Raw genomic sequence first — 20,781 nt, forward strand, 5'->3', positions numbered from 1 at the left:
TACGAAAGCTCCAAAACCCGAGTTCCGTACGCCTTTTACAGCTCCGGCGTGGAAGGAATGCTGCCTTCAAACAGTGGTCCAAGCTTTCGAGCGGTCCTGTGGACAGTTCCGTCCTCCGCATTTATTTTCCTGTCCTCGGAGATTGTGGGTCCGACTCCTTTGGACTCCGGAGGTGCTTCCACCTTGATCAGAGTGAAATTAGTGCTTAAATTTACAAAAGACACTGCTTTTTTATCCTATATCACTCCCAACGTGGCTGTAACGCGCCCAATTGCACCACTTATGGGTTCTCTGCTTCAATGGACTACAAGCCGGGTAGTGGATTGATATTGAATAAAATTTAGGCGCACTTCACAGTCCTTTACAAAATTCTTTTCTAAGCTCTAACATAGAAGATTGGAGTCAAAAAGATGTTCTTGTTATTATAATCATAGAATAGTTGGAACTGAGCAGTCGAGAGTCGCAAGGGACTAAGTACTATATGCCTTTAATAATCCGGGAGAGATTTTGTAGCACAAGAGAGCAGCGAAACAATGTGATTTTTATTATTGTGGGAAGAAATTCTCGTTATTGCCTAACTTGAAACCTAAAAGAGTTAACGTCTCTTTTGGTGTGAGAAGTGAGGCTGTCGGTGGCGGCACAGGTGCGGGGTGAAAGGGAGAGTATCTATTCATGCAAAAGTTCCCATTAGTTATGCCCGATTGGTTTATGTTACAACGATTCAGTGCGTGTATTTAGGCAATTAGGCGGTGACCCGGATATAAACCCTTTTGAATGTGGGCAAACTATTTTCACTTGTGGCTCTTTATTTCGAGTGGCTTGCCATGCCCCATGTATTGATCAGGTGCTGCCAGGGGGTATCCGCATGGATGAGGGGTAATCTCATGCCTAAAATCCTTCCTTGATTTTTGAGAATCTGCACTTTAATATATGTTTTGCTATTCTAAGTTTAACAAGAGTAGTTCTACCCCGAAATTGTTGTCGTAGTCTTTCCCGCGACTTCCGTCTCAGGCCGCAAATGCGAGCAGCTGTCGCTCTTCCTGTACAACACAAGAACCCGACTACAGCCTGAGCGCCTAGATATGCGCCACTACGTGTATAATTTCACAGGGACTAAAACGGCGATACTAGGGTATGGAAATTTGTTATAATTCTGCAGAAATTTTTTGTCTTCTATACGTTTATATATTTATTTACAGCTCGCAATTTCACTCAGCGTTGTATGGGGTTTGGTGGGGTAACTAAGGAAGTGAAGCGAGCCCCTTTTTGAACTTAAGCTAGAGCAACTTTATAAAGTACAGTAAAGATGGATTAGAGTAGCCAGGAATAGAAAAGGATTATAAAGAAAAGCAAAAAAACGATTACTCCAGGTAATTTTCATAAGCTTGTGTTTGATCAGTAGTCTCAGCTGTGGTAAGCTACCTTTTAAGTACACTCTTCATGCAAACCGTCACTCTGGTACATATCTTGAGTTTAATGTAATTCAGCCTTGCATTTGCATGTCAGGAGAAGTCATCTGAATACCAAGCACCAAGCCCAAATGTAAATCCCAATCCCACGTCGAAGTCAATTCTCCACTAGCACCAGCAGAGAAAAGCATCGCCCAAAAGCCGGGAAGAAAATAAAGTCCATGTTCCGCACAACGACGAGACTCCATGCCAACTCCCGACATGCACTTCGTCATATTCGATAAGTTGACGTAGTGTGTATCTACTTCATAGACCAGACACCCATAACGTTCTTCTCGGTGTCGAGGAAATAGGCAACAAAGCCCATGTCACCTGGGATGGCCTTCTTCGGGCTGTATGTTTCATCGAAATCAGCGCTCGTCCACAAAAGTGATGGAACGAAGGTGCGACGTACATGTACAAACTTCCACCAGCCTTCTCAATCTCCTTCAACTTCTCATCCACACTCTCAACGTTGATCGTAACACGTAGTGCAATACGAGCTGCGTCAGGATTCTCGGGGTGGATGCCGGGAGAGAGGAAGTTGTGGGGGGCGAGCTTGATGAAACTGCCGTGGGTAGCGCCTTTGCTGAACATGGAGAAGTCCTCGCTGCCGCCGAGGCTGGGGGTGACGTTCCAGCCGAAGACGGTGGAGTAGAAGGTTTGGATGCGCTCGAGGTCGGTGCAGGGGATTTCGGTCCAGGTGATCATCTGATGAACTGTTAGTTGAGAAAGTGAAGTTAGAGGGGGGAAGGGATACGAACACCAGGTTCCATCTTGTCGGGAGTTTCGGCCATTGCTTGCAATTTGTTTGGGAGTACTTGAGTTGAGTTTGTGGTTTCGTCGTGAGTTCGGAGTATTGGGTTGTGTTGAGTAGGGTAGAAGGAGGATTGGATTTAGGAAAGGAGTTCAGATGTATTCTGTCTTGGGAAGAAAGTGTATGGTGTAAGACGCAGTGAATATGAGATCTGGTTGAAATGTGATATCTGCCTCAATTCGAGGAGAAACCTCAGCCTTATATCCCAATCCTACATATGAATTGAGACAATTTGTTCTCCGATTCATGGTCAAAGCACCAAGCCACATACTTTCATGGAGAAAAGCCAGTGACTCATTTTCCTACGAGTTGAGTGTTCCTGAGACATGTTATCAATCCCGATGTTTCTTTTGCATCTTGGGATCGTCTTCGTGCGGGGTTGAGACATTCAAAATGTAATTGCCCAATGAACGAAAGGGGCCTTCGCTTCACCCACAAGGGTCGCTTTCTTACGGCCGTTGCTGCCTGAAAATATGCAGCCACGTTCGCACAAGAGCACCTGATATCGCGAGCGTGTCGTGTCGCGGGATGAAAGAAGAGGTGAGGGAAACGCGGCGCGCATGCCTTTGCATGATGTCTCATAGTTCCGGTGATCGAAAAAATGTACTGTGATCGAGCTTATTTTGCAAAGAAGAGGCGAAGGGGTTCAGTAATCATTAAAAGCCCCTTTTGACAAATGAGGGGCTGTGTGTAACATAGCCAACTCCGAGAACCTTCACCGCGAATTTCGGAGTTCAAGATGTCCGAACCCTGCTGATGAGAAGGAATGGGAAGCAGAAAAACAGGGAAAAGCAACAGGGAGAGATGATCACTTTTGACAGTTGACCAAGGACATTTGATTGGCCGGTGATTGTGCGCCTCAAGGGACGTCCAAAACGAAAACGAAAACAATTTCATCAAGAACAGGGCTGGGCTGTCAAGAAAACTGCTAACTTCCAGAGGCATTAGCTATTAAACCCCGTCTCTATTTGTCATATTAGTCAAGTGGCTCGTTCGGAGCAAGTGTTCAAGCGTCAACATACCCCACTCGATAGAAGTTACACCATCTCTGTTTGAATGTTAACAAATATTTTCAGTGTATTCTTGGGGTTTCGTTATACCTTGTCATAGGGCCTCGATGAATCACAGAATCTCAGATCTGTTGCCAATCTAATGACCCCTTCTGGGTCATGATTTATTGTTGAAGCGTGGATCTGAAAGAAACTAGTCAGTCCATCTCCATCCAATTTGCGGAATCTGTTCAAGCTCACAGCAAAGGCATCGTGTAGCACAACGTCTCCAGCTTCATAGGAGCTGACTAGCCAACGTCGATTGAACTGTGTGGCAAACGCCGAAGGGCTTTCCGAGAGAAGTCCTGTAGCCATCATGTTGCTGTTGAATGCGTTCTTGGCTTCCTCATCTGTGAAGCCAGCCTTTTCGGCTTTCCGAAAGAACTCAGCTTCGATCTCTTGGCCAATCAGTTTACCTGTTTGTGGCATTAGTGAAGTGGCGGACGGAAGTGTTGATGAACTCACTGTCCTCGAGGTATATCAAGCCGCCACCTGTAAGCTTTATATCTCCCATCGGGCACCACGCTGTGATATTAGAGATGTCCCCGTGTCTCAAAAATATCTGGTCATAATGGACGCCGATGGCATGTGCACCAGGGATATTGTTCCTGAGCAATGACCTTCGGAACATCATGGTGTTATCACCCCATCCGGTGAGCTTTGCGATGAAGCTGCTCAGGGCAGGATGCTTGCAGAAATCTTCTGCATACCAGTCTTCGGTGTGTGCTTGCAAGGCGAGATCAACGAACACAGCTGCTTGGTTGCCCCCAGGTCGTCCATTCTCACCGGTCTCTCCAGCACCTATCCCGGGGAAGCCGGCAATGTCTTTACCCAGGTCGAAAATGCCCTCGACTGGCTCAGTGCCGGGTTTGAGGACACCACTTGGCGACAAGAATTTGAAATACTCCTCTCGGGCTTTCAAAACGTCTTGTTGAGGTAGCAGTCCTTTCAGGAAGAGGTAGTTGTCTTTCTCTAGACGCTCCCGTAGTTCCTCGATAGGTAGGTTCGGGTCTGAAGGTCGAAGTCGACCGACTTGCTCTTGGGGAAGGAGTCCATCGGTGACGAATTGCTTCTCTGTCACTGGTCCTTCTTCTGCAGATGCTCCATTAAATGTGTTAATGTCAGGCATCTTGTGTGTTTTAGAGGTGCGATGTCAAGGGTGCTTGTGTGTGTCGGAACTTGAATAAATCGAAAGTATGAAAGCAAAAATGGAAACGAGTAATTAAATCTGAGAAGGGAGGTGTATTTTGTATACAATGAATTCCAAAAGTGGCGGGTCTCTCCTGAAGAGATAGAAAGAGGATGCGAAGTAGTGCACTGTTGTAATACCTCCTGATAGAAAAGGGAAATAAGCTCCTAACATAATTTCCTTTTTCGGTGAACTCTCCCGAAAGCGGGGTGCGCGGGGAAATTGATCGCCCCTTCCCTCCCCCCAGGACATCGATTTCCCTCAACAACGTTCAGCCATCACGATACCCTCCCCACAACAATGATCATCAAACTTCTCCATGCAGTGCACTTTGGATTTCCCTGACTAAACCGGGAAGGGCAACATTTCGGCGAGCACCATCAGTGTCGTTGCACAGAGGCCTTCGGGATCGCTCAACGTTAACCTTCAAAGCTCTTCACTTTCACTCGCCTTCCAACAGCTACCAGCCCTTCAAGGAGTCTATGAACTTGATGTGTACACTTTACTAAGTCAATCAATGCGCATACGTTGCAGGAGGTGCTTGCTCCATCCATGATCGTCGCCGTAGTATACACCTTCACACAATTTTGGCGGCCACCAGGAGAATGCACAAACTCACTAGAGCTGTGTGAATACCTTTACGCAAGAGCCACGATACCATTTACTCCTCTGTGATATCTGCTCAGCGACAGGGGGCTTATGGAACCCAGCCCTCATGCATATCCTGCTCGTCGCAACATCTCCGTCGAAATGTGTTACAACTACAACCCATCCTCTCTAAAGCCTTCAACACCATTTCGAACCCTTCTCATGCTCTTTGAATACGATCGAAAACAAGTACTTTCATTCTCGAGTTTCATAATAATTTCCAAGGGAGAGAGTACCAATCGAAGGTGGTGAAGGCAAGCGCTTGATCTGACAAAATGCAATCAAGAAGGGCCGATGCAAGTATGAAAACTCTGTTATAATGAGAAATGGCCCGTACGCAAGTGCCGTGGAAAAAAAGCCCGTGTGCTGTCTGCTTGCTATCGTTTCATCTGCTGAGCATTCCAGCATTGCTCGGAGGGCAAAGCTATTCCCTTTTCACTGGAGGGTCCTTACACCGAGGAAAGATGATAGGAAATTGTTATCTGGCGATTGGGTGATTCGAAAACTTTGAATTCTCGATTTGGAACCGCCTTTCCCTCCTCTCTGTGTGGTCGGTCGTGGGCCGTAGGTGACCCTAGACTCCTTATCAGCATCGTACAAGAAGTTCTGATGCCCTCAGAAGTAAAACCCTGAGCGGTAGCTGCCAACAAACGGGTGCGTGTTCGTTTGAGCTCTTTTCCGCGAGAAATACTAGCTTCGCTATACCTGCCATGGTGGGAGTACACTTTGCTCCACTGACATGGACCGAAGCCCTCTAGCTCTTGCACCAAGGCACCATACCCCGCATCTCCAGACCTGGAGAGCTGGGGACTCGGGCGAAACCCGGAGTTCTACTTTGAACCCCTCGAGCTTTCCCTTTTTTTTGTAACATTTCGGCATCGATATGAGCGGAGCTTAACTGTGCATTTCAATCATCCATTAGCCCTCGGCATATACTGTTGATCTGGATGGATCAAGGACAGACGAGGAGAGCTTCACGCCATTCAACAGATTCTCGGAAGAGCCCCGCAGTGGATCAAAGCCCTCCAAATCATCTGATAGAGGGAGGATCTAGCTTGACGAGCCAAGCGGTTTGTTTCATTGTTCCTGTCCTAGTTTATCGAGCATTCACGAGGTTCTTTCGCTGCTGTCGGCGGCAGTTGTTTTCCACAACTTTCTCATGCTGGTCCTAGGCCACCTCCTGACAAGTTTTTGCAAGATATATCACCAACAGGACCCCTTGGCAGCAAATCTGGGATTCTTAAGGGTTTCAATATCGTTCTCGGTTTCTTGACAGCTCGTGGCTTCCTGCTCGGTTATTGGTTTTGTGGTGTATTCAATAAGCGAAATAATACCGCTGTCTTGCATGATCACCCGGACTGCACCGATTCATAAACACTCGATCAAGGCCATCTTCTCCAATCTCCATGCTCCATCAGGGGTCTGGAGCTCTTAGATCAAGCTAGTGTGCTTGTGCCCCGCGTTTACGCGAGTCGTCGATGCGGGGTGATGATTGGACCCTGGCTACTGCACCAGAGGCCCAATTCTATTCCCATTGTTTACCTCTTGCATTCTGTACCTTCTGGAACCTGTCATGCATCGCGTTCTTTGACCTCTTTGGTCTCCATGGCGATGATTGAGAAAACAAAGACGGAGTCACGGAAGCGACGGGGAGGGAAGATTCGTTGCAAAGATTCAAGTTCTCGTTCGTATGGTACATTGAGAACATGGAAAGCATCTACCAGACACCTATTCCGAAAAGTTCCATGCAGAAAATGTCTCGGATTGTTGAACGGAAATAAGCCGCCTACGAGCAGCCGCTTCCATGTTCTCCACGGGATCTAGAGGACAGCCAAGCTCCCAGTTTCCATTGATCCGGAGTCCAGACTGCCTCCAGCCTCCTCTATCATATACAGATAAGTCTCTGGGATTCTGGTCCACTTCCCATCAGTTTTACAGACAATTCGCACCACCAGTCCCACAGACAATTTGCACAATCAGTTCCACAGACAATCTATACACAAAACAAAATCAAACAGAAAACATGGCAGCCACAGCGACCCAGAAACTTCCCGAGGAAGTCATCAAGACCGAACTGTCTCAATACGCTCGCCGAAGAGACACTAAGGGACCATATGCCGACAACCTGTAGGTGTTGGGGGGAGAAACCCTTTCTTATTTGTGACTGTTTCATGAGATTTTCCTAAGTCAATGGTTTACCCCCGAAACATCTCAGTTGAGCAATTGCTGACGCACCCGTCACCTAGGGACCTCGATGTCCTCATCGTTGGGGCTGGGTTCAGTGGAATCTACCTGCTGTACGAGATGCGCAAGCAGGGGTACAAGACAACTCTGTATGATGCTGGTACAGGATTTGGAGGAACTTGGTAAGTACTGCCTTTAATGATGCGAACTGTCACCTGAGTCAAAAGCGTCGCCAAGTCTATTGCGTTCTCAGCACCAATTTTGCATAAACTTTCTGCTGACGAGAACTTGATGCACAGGAGGTGGAACTGCTACCCAGGAGCTCGAGTCGATAGCCCTGTCCCCATCTACCAATTATCCATTCCAGAAGTATACAATACGTGGTCCTTCACAACAAATTATCCAGACTGGCGGGAACTCCAAGCCTACTTTGACTATGTGGATAAAGTCTGCGACTTGAGCAAAGATACTGCGTTTGAAACAGTCGTGACTTCAGCGGAATTTGACGAGCAAGCTGGCAAATGGACTGTCAAGACTGCTGATGGACGCACTGCCAAAACCAGGTTCTTGATCATTGCCGCCGGATTCGCTGCGAAGCTGTACATACCTGACTACAAGGGCATAGACAAGTTCAAGGGAGTCATCCACCACTCCTCTTTCTGGCCTCCTGAGGATGTCGATGTTAAGGGCAAACGTGTAGCTGTTGTCGGTACAGGTAAGTGCACCCCTCGAAGTACAGCTTTCCACCTGGAAGCTATCCCAACTCAAATTCTGCTATTCTCAGACATTCTGACTAAACTTTTGAAACCAGGAGCTTCAGGCGTGCAAATTGCTCAAGAATGGGGACCTCAAGTCGAGCACATGACCGTCTTCATGCGAACCCCCAACCTCGCTCTGCCAATGGGCAAACGACCCATGTCAAAGGAGGAGCAAGACGGACTCAAGCCACTCTACCCTGAGATTCTCGAACTCCGCGAACGCTGCTTTGCAGGGTTCACCTACGAATTTGCTGAGACTGACACTTTCGACCACACGCCAGAAGAGCGTGAAGCATTCTACGAGGCGCTTTGGAAGCGTGGAGGCTTTTCGCTGTGGCTTGGTGGCTACAGGGACTACTTTTTCGACATGAAGGCAAACAGAGAGGCGTACAATTTTTGGGCTAAGAAGCAACGACAGCGGGTCAAGAACCCTGCGAAGCGTGACTTACTCTGTCCTCTTGAGCCCCCTCATGCTTTCGGTATCAGTGAGTCGCCTCTCTGACAACACTTGCTAAACGTTCCATTTCTAACCTTTCGCAGAACGTCCTTGCCTCGAGCAAAACTACTTCGAAGTGCTCGACCAAGACAACGTCGACATTGTCGACATCTCTGAGAAAGGTGGCAACCGGATCGTCGAGTTCACCGAAACGGGCATTAAGACCGCCGACGGCAAGGTCCACGAGGTTGACGTCGTGGCACTCGCCACCGGTTTCGACATCACAACCGGAGGCATGACTAGCATGGGACTGAAGAGCATCAACGGCACCTATCTCAAGGACGAATGGAAGGCATCCGCCAACACATACCTCGGGACCACCATCAGCGGCTACCCCAACATGTTCCACGTCTACGGCCCTCACGGCCCAACTCTCCTTTCCAATGGTCCCACCGCAGCCGAGGTCCAAGGCCGCTGGATCCGCGATGCGATTAATCTGATCAACAAACAGGGACTGAAGAGCATCAATGCCACTCCTGAGGCGACGAAGGCGTGGAAGGACAGAATCAACGAACTGAGTAATAGGACTTTGATGCCTACCGCCCGAAGCACGTATATGGGCGGCAGCTTGCCGGGCAAGGCATTCGAGCAAGTCAATTATGCGGGAGGTGTTGATAAGTACAAAGGGGAGATTCGGGAGGTCCTTAAGGGTTGGAAGGGGTTCAAGACTGTGCCGCTTGCTGCATGAATTTTGTTTTATCTTTAGTAGACGAATCTGAATTTTGAGTTTATGCACCATATTGTCTCTTTGTTGAAGTTGTGACTCACGTGATCTGGCCTGTTCCCCCCTGAATCCTGATCGGAGTGTGAGGATGGTGCCCTTGGGCGGTTCTCCCCTACCCCGCACCTAGATTTCACCAACCCCGCATATCTCAGTGCCACGGTCCCCTCTCGGTCAAGAGGAGTGTTAAACCTTTAGAGGGGTTTCGGTCTCAACATCGTCTGGACCGGCGTGGCGGGGTCAAGAGCCAAGAGCCAAGAGCCCCCCTAAGGTACTTAGTTACGTGAAGGCCAACCTCGGAATCTCAGACAGAAGGTGGAGGTAATTAGCTATCAGGGTGGGCGGGCGACGGGTGACTTTAGAATAGTGTATGATTTCTTGGAGTTCGGGGAAGAGACGGAGAGCTCGGGTTCCACGACTTCGTCGGTTAGGCTTCGGGGCCGGGGGCTGGAACCTTTTGACTTCCAGCTTGCCCCGCTCTTCAAGGAAAAGAATAAATATGTCCCCTCAGCCTCCCCCCTCAGCTTTTACTGCAACTTTGCTATCTTCTCCTGAGCTCGATACTCTCGGATTAAGAGCTGCACGTTGAATTCTACCTCCAAAAAGCCCAGCATGGCAACAATCGACGCAAGCGCCATCAAGGGCCTCAAGGCTGAGATTGACAAAGTCACCAGTAACCCGGATGGAGCAGGTGGCATTGTTTACTGCGCCGTGAACAAGAATGGCGATCTCATCTTTGAGCACGCTTCTGGCAAACTCGGGAAAGGAAGGCCAGAGCCTATGACCAAAGATACCGTTTTCTGGATCGCCTCGTGCACGAAGATGATTGTTGGAATTGCTTGTATGCAGCTTGTTGAGCAGGGACAGTTGGCGCTTGATGATGTGGAGTTGGTGGAGAAGATTGCTCCTGTGAGTGAAAAGCGGAGGCAGCCTGTGGGCTGAGACGCTGATGATCTTGGTAGGAATTGAAAGCCGTACAGGTCCTTGAAGGTGGGAAGTTGGTGCCAAAAAAGAGGGGGATTACTTTGAGAATGTTGCTCTCACATACCGGTTGGTATTCGGATGAGGTGTTAGTGAAGAGAAGGTGGGACTGACATTGTGTAGCTGGTTTCGGGTACTCGTTCTTTAACGAACGCCTCAATGATTTCTACGGCGCTACTGGCCTCGATGAATTTACCGGGAATGGGTTTGACGTCTTTACCCAACCTCTGGTCAACCAACCAGGGTCAAGATGGGAATATGGGATCAACATTGACTGGTAAGACCAGAAAGAAAGCTGACCAAAACTCAATCACTGAATTTCAGATAGGGCCGGAATACTGGTGGAGCGCGTCTCGGGGCTTTCGCTCAATGACTACTTCCAGAAGAATATCTTCAAACCGATGGGACTTCAGGCCATCAACTTCTTCCCGACAGATCACATGAAGCAGAACTTAGCGTATATGCACGCTCGTGCCCCTGATGGAAAACTGTCATTGAGGCTCAATGGCCAATTGCTTCGAAAGCCCCTCACGGCGAAGACCCCAGAGGAAATCAAGGCGACTTTCAACACTGGTGGTGCAGGATGTTTTGCAAAACCTGCAGAATACTGCCAGATCATTGCAACCTTGTTGAATGATGGCGTTCACGCGAAGAGCGGACACCGAATCTTGAGGAAGGAGACCGTGGACCAGATGTTTACCAATCAGGTACGAAGTAAATGTATGGAGCATAGATTACAGCTGACCCGAGACAGATCCCTGACTTCCCTGACTTCGGGCGTCAGGGGATCCATCCGCCAAAGCCAGACTATTCGAACCCTCTTCCGGATTTGTACCCACAAGGCGACTTGCCTCAAGGATGGGGATTGACCTTCTTCTTGGATCAACACCCTGGCGCGACTGGTCGTTCTGGCAGCACCGGGTGGTGGGCTGGCTTGCCAAATTTATTCTGGTGGGCTGATAGAGAGAACGGATTGGGTGGGATGATCGCGTCGCAGGTATGTTGTTGAGAGCATCCGTTTAGTCTGTACTGACAGAAGCCTAGATTCTACCTTTTGGCGATGGACAGGTGATGGGACTGTGGGGAGCTGTTGAAGCTGGCCTCTATCAGGCGTTGAAGAAGTAGGGCATTCGTGCCAGAAATCCTGGTTGCGTGACTTTACTGGTGAGCCTCTTGTACGTTCGTATATTTGGCTTTGTAGTTCAAGAAAGAAGTATCCTCGCATGGGTCCCAAGATTGCGCGAGTCCCATCGTGCCCTTGAATTTCCAGCCGTGAACCATCCAGAACAGGGCTCCCACTCTTCCGCGGGATCTTACTCTAAGTGGGCGGACGGTGGACGGGGAGGGTGACAAAACTGCTAGAAGTATCCACTAGCCAACCGCCCAAACCCCCATCCGCCCACGCCTTAAAAATCGATTTTTAATCACACCTTCATTATAATTACAAATCCTTTGATATATTAACATCCCATAGTATTTTCAATATCCTAATAACTATATATTTAATTTAATCTTGTGGTGCGGCTAGAATCGCCTGTTAATGTCGAATTTTTATTTTTTTGGTATGCGCCCGGCTTACTAAAAATTATTGGGTGCGGCCGCACTTACTAAAAATTATGAGGTGCGGCTGCGTACCAAAAATCGAAAAATTCGACATTAACAGGCGATTCTAGCCGCACCACAAGATTAAATTAAATATATAGTTATTAGGATATTGAAAATACTATGGGATGTTAATATATCAAAGGATTTGTAATTATAATGAAGGTGTGATTAAAAATCGATTTTTTAGGCGTGGGCGGATGGGGGTTTGGGCGGTTGGCTAGTGGATACTTCTAAACGCCAATCAGATTCAAATCTCAGGCTCTGATGAGTGCGGCAGCGCTCGCTCCGCCGAAGTGCTTGGAGCCTTCATTCTAAAGTGGAATGTGCTGAGGCACACATAATTTGGAGATGGAAATTTTCTCTTCAGTAGCGCAAGACACGGAGTCCCCTCAGAAAGCTTGCCGCACCAATCAAAGTGGCCGAATCGGGTAGGCGCGACGCGACCGCGTTTGCTCCTCAACCCTCGGCTGTTCAACACTCCTTCTCCTTCATACTACACTCTCACAACAGCTTGGCTCACCTTCTCACTGCTCTCAACTGCCCACTTTGGAGAAGACTTCAGATGGGCTAGGTACAGTGCTCATTCTTCAGGCTCACTTTGTCAACATCAGGAGTCCCCATCAATCATCGGCCTGAGATCCTCCGAAGCACTGCAGCAAATTGTCATCTCCCTGCAAGTCATTCGGCGGACCTGCGTCATACTGAACAACAAATTTAAATACCCCGCAGGGAAATCTTTCCCCTTCGTTGTCCATTCTTGCTTGAAGTGGGTCTTCCAGTGCTCAGCTCCAACTGGATTAATTGATGGATGATCTCGCCATGAACGATGCCACGGAAAATTAGTCGGCCGTCAGGAAGCCCTGTCATGGTCTGCTGCAGTCCACTTATGAGTAGGTATATTAACGTTTTGTATGCCTGCAAAATTTCCAAGCCGTTGTCTTACCTTTTGCTCGAATTATTCAACCTTGCCGCGATGCAGTTATCCGGCTTCGTTTCGTTACTTCTCGTCTGTGTTGTTGGATTTATCTGTGCTGAACAGCAATGGCCGTTACATAATGATGGAATTAATTCCGTGGTTGAATGGTACGCATTTATTCGTGGTGAACTTTTGCTTCGGGTCTGATGCTCCCAAGGGATCATTACAGTTACATTATCAATGGGCATCGTCTCTATATTTGGTCTGGAGAGGTCAGTTTCTTGATTTTGGGAAGGTGGTTATATTGACGAGTGGGACCAGATGCACTACTGGAGGGCTCCTGTTCCTGAGATGTGGATTGATATACTCCAGAAAATCAAGGCAGCGGGGTACATTGACCCAGACAATTGCGTGATGGTTCGACACTGACAGTTTCAGCTTCAACACTGTTAGCTTTTATGGCAATTGGGGTGAGACGTCCTTCCTTATTTCCAACGAATTTCTTCTCTGAAAGTTACGAGGGTACCACAGCGCGAAAGAGGGGCTTCTGGATTTCGAGTCCGGGGCACATAATTTCACTAAGCTCTTTGATCTTGCAAAACAAGTCGGCTTGTACATTCTATTCCGTCCAGGGCCATACGTGAATGCAGAAGCTACTGCAGGAGGGTTTCCTGGGTGGTTGACAACTGGAGCTTACGGCACTTTGAGGAACAATGACACCCGATACACCGAAGCTTGGACTCCATATTTCACGAAGATGTCCGAAATCGTTGCACAGCATCAGGTCAGCAACGGTGGCAATGTTTTCATCTACCAGATCGAGAACGAGTATGGTGATCAGTGGAAAAACGTGGCGGCAAAGACCCCGAATCCTTCGGCAATCAGTTATATGGAACTGCTGGAGAGTTGTGCAAGGAACGCTGGAATTGATGTTCCCCTGATCCACAATAACCCAAACATGAACACTAAGTCTTGGTCGAAGGATTACGGAGCCGGAGTAGGCGGAGACGTTGATATCTACGGTCTTGATTCTTACCCATCATGCTGGAGTTGCAACCTCTCAGAGTGTACCGGCACGAATGGTGCCTACGTTGACTTTCAAGTCTCCGAATACTATACCAATTTTCTTCAAGTCTCTCCAACACAGCCATCCTTCCTAGCTGAATTCCAAGGTGGTTCGTATAATCCCTGGGGTGGCCCTGAAGGGGGTTGCATTAATGTAGGTAGTGGGAGAGAAATCCTCCCCTATTCTGTAGCCCCTCATAATTTCCTCCAGAGATATCGCCCTGGCTATCTCGAAATACCCTTTATACAATTGCTGACTCCCACGGTTGCCAGACTACTGGTCCTGATTGGGTGAATGTATATTACAGGCACAATGTTGCTCAGAAAGTGACAGCTATGAATATCTATATGCTGTTTGGTGGAACGAGCTGGTCTGTCTCCCTCTTTATGACTATCTATGCGAAATGCTGATATCAATTCTAGGGGTAATGCTATTCCCAATTCATCATCCGATGCTTGTGTATGAATGGGCATTACTGATACGAATTCATGAACAGGCGGACTGCCCATGCCAACGGTTGCCACGAGCTATGACTACAGCGCACCCATCAGTGGGATTTCCTTTCCATCTCGTGGGCTCTGGTACTAATCAGCGTACAGGCGAGAGCAGAGTCATTGGCGATAAATATCAAGAGACCAAGATCTTTGCCCAATTCCTCCGTGTTGCCAGGGATTTAGCTAAGGTTGACTTGATTGGTAATGGCACTCAGTACGCCTCGACACCAGCTATCTATGCTACCGAACTCCGCAACCCGGACACAAATGGAGCATTTTATATCACGATCCACACTTCATCACCATCGACCGACCTCACGCCATTCAAGTTGTACGTCTCAACGTCAGTGGGAAATTTGACCATACCTCAGCGAGCTAGCGATGTCGTTCTCAATGGTCGAGAATCGAAGATTATTGTTACGGATTTCGGTGTTGGGAATAAAACCTTGATCTACTCGACTGCAGAGGTATTCACAGTTTCCACTCAAGACAACCTGCCTCTTGTTTTCCTATGGCTTCCCGCAGGAGAGAGTGGAGAGTTCCTCTTCAGTGGCGTTAGTTCGAGCTCGCTTCTCAAAAGTGCTGGATGCTCCAACGTTCAGTCAACGAAGTCAAACGGAGGTCTTCTTGTCTCATACACACAATTAGTAGGATCTTGTGCCGTCAAGTTCGACAATGGGTATCGGTTTGTTCTCATCGATAGATCAACTGCTTATGCCACCTGGGTGCCATCGACATCGACTGATCCATATACCCCTGAAAATTCAACAGGTAAGTCGATTGAAGCCTGCGATGAGTATCGCTAACAATTGTCAGTTATTGTTCAAGGGCCTTATCTCGTCCGGAGTGCATCTATCGCACACGAGACTGTCGACCTTACGGGCGACTGGTCGAATGCCACCGGACTCGAAATCTTTGCTCCATCCTCAGTTTCTCGTGTTCGATTCAACGGCGAACAGCTTCACATCACTAAGTCGTCTTATGGAAGTCTCGTTGGGAAGTTGGGAGACAGCAGTCATACAATTCCGTCGATCCAAGCTCAACTTCCTCCTCTCAAAAAGTGGAAAGTGAACGATGGCTTGCCGGAGCGAAATCCGACTTATGATGACTCGCGATGGGTTGGTAAGACAATCTTTGTCAACCCCACAAATTATCAAAGCGTTGACAGCCAAAGTCGCCAATCATACCAGTACCCCCAATCCAACGCCTCCAGCCACATACCCAGTTCTTTATGCAGACGAATACGGTGAATCTACCATCTATATATATCCCCAAGCGTGTGTTGGCTAACTTGTAACAGGCTTTCATACAGGGAACCTCCTCTGGCGTGGTCGTTTCTCAGGCACAAAAGCAACCGGCGTCTCCCTCGCAGTAATCGGTGGGACCTCCAGGTATTTATCACTCCCCATCTCCGTTCTCTATCTTCTAAACCTCCCAGCGGCTACTCTGCCTTCCTAAACGGCATCTACATTGGCTCCTTCCTCGGTTCAACCTCCATCACAAACGGGACCCTCACCCTCTCCTTCTCCAACGCCACTCTCTCATATACCAACGTCCTCTTCATAATCCAAGACCATACCGGCCACGACGAAACCAGTGGTGTTAACAACCCCCGCGGTATCTACAATGCGACTCTCCTGGGTCCTATCTCCACTAATTCCTCTCTCTCTTTTGATTCATGGAAACTAGCAGGCACAGCAGGCGGCGAAACAAACATCGATCCTGTTCGTGGGCCGTATAATGAAGGTGGCCTCCACGCTGAGAGGATGGGGTGGCACTTGCCTGGTTTCAATGATCGTGCTTGGTCTTCCTCCGCCCCTGAAGTTGGCCTGAGTGAAGCCGGGGCGAAGTTTTATAGGAGTGTGGTGAAGTTGGATGTGCCAAAGGGGGTAGACGTTAGTTTGGGTTTTGTGTTGGGGAGTAAAGAAGGGAGCAAGGTTAGGGCACAGCTTTATGTTAATGGGTATATGTTTGGGAAGTTTGTGCCGTGGATTGGGAATCAAGTTGTTTTTCCTGGTGAGTCGAACGTTCAAATTGAAGAGGGATGGGGCTGATGGTTAGTAGTGTTTCCAGGAATCTTGGATTATCATGGGGACAACACAATAGGCCTCAGTATCTGGGCTCAAGACGCAGCAGGAGGGAGTGTGAGCATTGACTGGACTGTTCTCGGGGTCGTGAACTCAGCTTTTGACCCCGGATTTGAAGCGAGGGAGTTGAGGCCGGGGTGGAGCGATCGATCTGCTTATTACTGAATACCAGGTCAAGAAAAGGAAAATTCAGACGAAACTCATAGTCAGAGATGTTAGTTTAATCTAGGTAGGGTGAGTGTTGAACGGTGGACAAGATCTAGATCTCAAGAAGAAACACAAAGCCAACTCTCAACCTCCTTATTGAAATCCGTCGGTCCAAACATCGCGTTCGACAGATCACTGTCTCCATCTCGAGCGGTGTAGGAATTACCTGTGCAGTCACTCGTCCTATCTCATGCGTCAGCTTTTCATCCCATCACTCCCCATAAGATACTCCACCTCCAAGCCAAATTTCAAACCAGAATTGAATTGTGAAGGAGGACTCACTTGAACAAATCACACTCAAATGTCCCAGGAATAAAGACATACGTCAGGTTGCTACCCAATGGTCCGTCTTCAGCTGCTGGGAAATCGGCCCAATTATCTATTTATTCCAATTCGTATCAGCTTCTACTTTCGGGGGAGGAGAAATGGGGAGGAGGGAGAGATTTACAGCAAGTCCCGAGCGCGGAGGTTAAGCCCCAGCACCACCCCGTTCCGTATGGCTGGCCATACGGATCTCCATCTGGGTAGGCGGCTTCGGTGCAGAAAAGGGGGGCAACGGATGTGGATTGGCGGGGTGTGAGAGGGGAGGAGAGGGCGGGCAACGCAAGTGCGGCCGCGAGGAGAGCTTTGAGGACGGCCACCTTGAGACAGTTCGAAGAGAGATCGGTGATAGTGATTGAGTGGTAATGTTCCTTTCATCAGGTGGGACAATGATCTCTTAAATAGGATGAAGATGATGGCGACGCCTATTAGTTACAAGAAGTACAACGAGCCTGCGTCTCAGAACAAGTGGACATATACCCGCCGAATACAAGCAATACGAGAGCTGTACAGCTCAAAATATCGTATCTGCAGTCTTCACATAAGTCTACTCAACGATGTAACAGTTTCCTTCGTACTTAATGCAAGATCTCAATACGAAGTCAGATTACAAGGATCGGAAGTTTGTAATCAGAACCGCAGCAGAATCATCTATTTCCAAGTCAGATTAGTAGAAGTCCACTTCTCCAAATATCTCTTTTTCTGGACATTGTGAAGACGAAGCTTGACAGAGTCTACTGAGGCGTGCATGTTCGTGCGGCCGACACTAACTTGAGTTTCCCTAAAGCATAGTTCTCTGCTCAAAGTGACCCTCGTGAAGCAGAAGGGAAAGCAGCTTACGAAGAACTTGATGTACATGGTATACGAGCTTGTACGGACAAGAGTACTCACTCGTCGGCCGTGTGAAGGAGGGGGTATTAGGCAGGTGAAGCAATTAAGGTTAAGAGGTAAGCACGTGACTATGTCACATAATTCTTGACTCAAAGACGCCCTTCGAACTCGGTGAGAATGCGAAGGCCGAAGCGGCCGGGAACTTGCTGCTGAATTACTGAGAGTAAGGTGGTTCTCGCTAGAGCACTGCAATTTTAGAGCAGAACAAGGCCTTGAATTCGTATGCGAGGCTGAAAAGTTCTCAGTGGTTGGAGAACGAGAACCAGTGCCAACAACCGCCACTCAAAAACTTCAACACCGAGTCCGTCTCGCAAGACGTTAGACTTCTAAGTTCTCGTCAAGATATCTTCTCGTGATGGAGAGTAAAATTAAAGGGAGTACAGGCTAGCGTGGAATGAAACCCACACTTGCAGGACTAGGGAATTCACTGCTTATCCACACGAAAGTGCCTAACGGTAGGAATTCAAGCGCTAGTCACGTGGTTATTCTTCCCGATCTGCAAAGTTTGAAGACCTCCGGAGCTCGGTGAGAAATGCAGTGTCGAAAATGGCTAGGGGCCAGCTGGGGAGTTATTGATTGGAACGAGGTGAAGTTGAGGGCTGTCGCTCTGGAGATCTGGTCCAAATTACACGTGACTGATTACGATTTTGGTCATGGCTGTGAAGACAAGCGGTGTAGACGCCGTTGCACTGCAATTTTAGCGTCGATGGAAGCTTTGACGTTCTATGGCGGCTGCATGAACCCTTGGCATTCAGCCTCAGGAAATGTCACAGAGCACTGCAATTTTAGTGTTGAAGGACTTCAAGATGGCTGCATGAACCCTTGGGACTCAGCCTCACAGAGCACTGCAATTTTAGTGTTGAAGGACTTCAAGATGGATGGGCATGAATCCTTGGAACCCAGCCAGACGACAATACCACGTGACTATCGTAGTATTCACCGAGTACGGTAACGCACTGCAATTTTAGCGTACATGAAGGCTTTAAATGCCTCCTACAGCTGGACGGCTCCCATTGGTTGGAGAACCAGACGGTCACACTCGCCTCTCGAACTTCACTACATGCTCTCCTCGAACGAGTTCTCATGCTCAATACAAGTTCACATAAGCATTGAACTCACAAACACAGGGTCATTCGTCTCATCTCACACCACACTCACATCACATCACAACGCATCAACACTCAAGGCACGACAAATCATCCATTTCGTCAATCAAATATATACAATGAAGGTATTCTCCAAGCCCGGTTCCCAATGGGTTTGCCCACCCAAAATGATCCTATTTCCTATCCCTATCCCAATTCGCCAATCAAGCCAAGCGAGTGTGTTTTATTTTGTTTTCCTCCCAAGCCATCCCATCCCAACCTAAGCTTGGATACAGTACTTATACCCCAACCAAAGATTACTACACGCCGCATCGAGCCCCGGATTCAGATTCCTTAGCGTCGCAAAACTAACGCCCGTCTTCTCGGCAACCAGGCTGCAGTAATCGCCCGGCACGATCTCGTAGTAGGAAGTACAAGGTGAGACGGCACCGGGGTAGATCTGTGCTGATGAGGGGGCGGGGGAGGTAGGTGGAGTGGGGCTCGTGGCTGGAGCAGAGGCATATGTTGCTGCTGCTGGAGGCGCGCTCGTTGCGGCTGGAACGGGGACGACGACGACACTGCTTGTGACGGCTGGAGCGGGAGCAGCCTCTGTGGTGGTGTCTGGGCTCTGGGCGAATGTGGCGCCAGTGTTTCCCGAGTTCGAGGAGACGACGGAGCTGGTGAGCGCGGCTACGGCATCGGGTGTGCAGGAACTGGGGCCGGACACCCAGCCTGTAAGTCTGTTTGCGATGTCCGAGGCGTAGCAGTGTGTTGCGACGCCCTGCCCGAGATTCTTGGTTGGCGCGATGGAGCCGGAGTTGTAGATGCGCGCGGCTTTGTAGTACATGGAGACGTCGGTGGCGCCTGTCTCGGCGATACATTGCTTCAGGCCGTCGCCGCTGGATGTCCCAGCTGTACCGTCTTGGATCATCTGCATGACTTGGCTGGCGGGGCAGGGGTTCTGGACGGTGCCGTCGTTGCAGGTTCCGGCGCCATTGTGCGATTGCATGAGTCCTGGGTTGCGGACGCCGTAGTTGGTGGTTGGGGCGCGGACGCAACCGTTGCTTTCTTGCATCATGATGGCGAGGATGAAGCGCGGGTCGATGCCGGTGGATGCGCCGACGGATTGGATGGCGGTGGAGATTTCGTTGATTTCGGCTTTGGAGTTCTCCGCGACGCCGAATTGGGCACAGCCGGTTGACAATACTCCCATGTTGTTGTTGAACCTGGCGATCGAATGTTAGAGAGTATTCAATAGGTCTATCTGGAGTACTTACATGGTGGAAAAGTCAGATACCCAGGAGCTCATGGCAGGCCAGCCATCAGCAATGTTTCCGGTGCCTCCATAAAGAGAGTATTGGAATGCACGGTCTTGCAAAGGAGTGGAAGTTACCCTCGTAACCAGGTTCGAGAGAAAGGACGGAACTGGAGCTCCAGAAATGAGGGTGGGAAAGGCTGAGCCAGCAGCCAAAAGCTACATTCCAGGTCAGTAAGTGTTTTCGAAAGATCGAATACACACGAGTACTTACTAAAGGAATGACGAACATGATGTCGAGAAAAGAGTGTGAAAGTAGGAATCCAGATGTCCTTGGAGGGAAAGAAGTCATGAGGAGGGTTGCCGAAGTCCTTATAACCCCCCTCATTCAAGGGTTAGTTAGCATGAAACTGCGCCTCATTGGATGATGGGTTGCGAGGCCCCCTGGCGTTAATTACGGGCCAAGCTCAACTCGCCTCACCACACCTCACCTTCGCCCCTGACCTAACTTTCGAAGCTCAAGCCTTCCCTTTTCCGGTCCGTCGAAAAAGCTAGGAACGCCC

At 48.9% G+C, this 20,781-nt stretch overlaps 6 protein-coding genes across 6 annotated transcripts; 3 read left to right on the forward strand and 3 right to left on the reverse strand.

The window, feature by feature from the left end:
- Positions 1-1,363: 1,363 nt before the first annotated feature.
- Positions 1,364-2,585, reverse strand: K444DRAFT_554426 (uncharacterized protein). The gene is made up of 3 exons (XM_024876650.1): positions 2,213-2,585; positions 1,864-2,159; positions 1,364-1,801 (listed from the first exon to the last, which is right to left on the reverse strand). The coding sequence occupies exons 1-3, from the start codon at positions 2,243-2,245 to the stop codon at positions 1,711-1,713; spliced, it is 420 nt and encodes a 139-aa protein (XP_024741887.1). The 5' UTR covers positions 2,246-2,585; the 3' UTR covers positions 1,364-1,710.
- A 233-nt stretch (positions 2,586-2,818) lies between these two features.
- Positions 2,819-4,613, reverse strand: K444DRAFT_650580 (uncharacterized protein). Its single transcript, XM_024885648.1, has 5 exons — positions 3,780-4,613; positions 3,516-3,730; positions 3,366-3,458; positions 3,288-3,313; positions 2,819-3,229 (listed from the first exon to the last, which is right to left on the reverse strand). The coding sequence occupies exons 1-5, from the start codon at positions 4,441-4,443 to the stop codon at positions 3,217-3,219; spliced, it is 1,011 nt and encodes a 336-aa protein (XP_024741888.1). The 5' UTR covers positions 4,444-4,613; the 3' UTR covers positions 2,819-3,216.
- Positions 4,614-7,174: 2,561 nt separating this feature from the next.
- K444DRAFT_520554 (FAD/NAD(P)-binding domain-containing protein) lies at positions 7,175-9,277 on the forward strand (the record flags this gene model as incomplete). Its single annotated transcript, XM_024874051.1, has 5 exons — positions 7,175-7,278; positions 7,398-7,517; positions 7,635-8,050; positions 8,147-8,578; positions 8,634-9,277. 5 exons carry the CDS (start codon positions 7,175-7,177, stop codon positions 9,275-9,277), a joined length of 1,716 nt encoding a protein of 571 aa, XP_024741889.1.
- A 565-nt stretch (positions 9,278-9,842) lies between these two features.
- Positions 9,843-11,521, forward strand: K444DRAFT_660157 (beta-lactamase/transpeptidase-like protein). Its single transcript, XM_024886428.1, has 6 exons — positions 9,843-10,219; positions 10,273-10,360; positions 10,415-10,568; positions 10,620-10,998; positions 11,046-11,288; positions 11,336-11,521. Exons 1-6 carry the CDS (start codon positions 9,923-9,925, stop codon positions 11,414-11,416), a joined length of 1,242 nt encoding a protein of 413 aa, XP_024741890.1. The 5' UTR covers positions 9,843-9,922; the 3' UTR covers positions 11,417-11,521.
- Positions 11,522-12,722: 1,201 nt separating this feature from the next.
- On the forward strand, positions 12,723-16,624 carry K444DRAFT_640692 (glycoside hydrolase family 35 protein; the record flags this gene model as incomplete). Its single annotated transcript, XM_024884520.1, has 12 exons — positions 12,723-12,764; positions 12,936-12,979; positions 13,030-13,084; positions 13,134-13,229; positions 13,327-14,031; positions 14,151-14,235; positions 14,430-15,143; positions 15,189-15,494; positions 15,547-15,618; positions 15,673-15,763; positions 15,811-16,388; positions 16,437-16,624. The coding sequence occupies 12 exons, from the start codon at positions 12,723-12,725 to the stop codon at positions 16,622-16,624; spliced, it is 2,976 nt and encodes a 991-aa protein (XP_024741891.1).
- Positions 16,625-18,910: 2,286 nt separating this feature from the next.
- K444DRAFT_608669 (carbohydrate-binding module family 50 protein) lies at positions 18,911-20,715 on the reverse strand. Its single transcript, XM_024879433.1, has 3 exons — positions 20,493-20,715; positions 20,241-20,437; positions 18,911-20,189 (listed from the first exon to the last, which is right to left on the reverse strand). Exons 1-3 carry the CDS (start codon positions 20,508-20,510, stop codon positions 19,244-19,246), a joined length of 1,161 nt encoding a protein of 386 aa, XP_024741892.1. The 5' UTR covers positions 20,511-20,715; the 3' UTR covers positions 18,911-19,243.
- Between the last annotated feature and the right edge of the window lie 66 nt (positions 20,716-20,781).

This window comes from Hyaloscypha bicolor, assembly GCF_002865645.1.
Source record: "Hyaloscypha bicolor E unplaced genomic scaffold K444scaffold_17, whole genome shotgun sequence".
NCBI classification, from domain to species: domain Eukaryota; kingdom Fungi; phylum Ascomycota; class Leotiomycetes; order Helotiales; family Hyaloscyphaceae; genus Hyaloscypha; species Hyaloscypha bicolor.

Bases quoted from the DNA above. Each gene is read 5' to 3' on its own strand.
- K444DRAFT_554426 (XM_024876650.1), bottom strand. From the start codon at position 2,245: ATGGCCGAAACTCCCGACAAGATGGAACCTGGT. The intron at 2,160-2,212 runs GTTCGTATCCCT...ACAGTTCATCAG, and splicing joins CCGACAAGATGGAACCTGGT to ATGATCACCTGGACCGAAAT. The intron at 1,802-1,863 runs GTACGTCGCACC...TGAAACATACAG, and splicing joins GCTGGTGGAAGTTTGTACAT to CCCGAAGAAGGCCATCCCAG.
- K444DRAFT_650580 (XM_024885648.1), bottom strand. From the start codon at position 4,443: ATGCCTGACATTAACACATTTAATGGAGCATCTGCAGAAGAAGGACCA. The intron at 3,731-3,779 runs GTGAGTTCATCA...TGCCACAAACAG, and splicing joins CTTGATATACCTCGAGGACA to GTAAACTGATTGGCCAAGAG. The intron at 3,314-3,365 runs GTATAACGAAAC...ACATTCAAACAG, and splicing joins CATCGAGGCCCTATGACAAG to AGATGGTGTAACTTCTATCG.
- K444DRAFT_660157 (XM_024886428.1), top strand. From the start codon at position 9,923: ATGGCAACAATCGACGCAAGCGCCATCAAGGGCCTCAAGGCTGAGATT. The intron at 10,569-10,619 runs GTAAGACCAGAA...AATTTCAGATAG, and splicing joins TATGGGATCAACATTGACTG to GGCCGGAATACTGGTGGAGC. The intron at 11,289-11,335 runs GTATGTTGTTGA...ACAGAAGCCTAG, and splicing joins GTGGGATGATCGCGTCGCAG to ATTCTACCTTTTGGCGATGG.
- K444DRAFT_608669 (XM_024879433.1), bottom strand. The intron at 20,190-20,240 runs GTAAGTACTCCA...TTCGATCGCCAG, and splicing joins GTATCTGACTTTTCCACCAT to GTTCAACAACAACATGGGAG.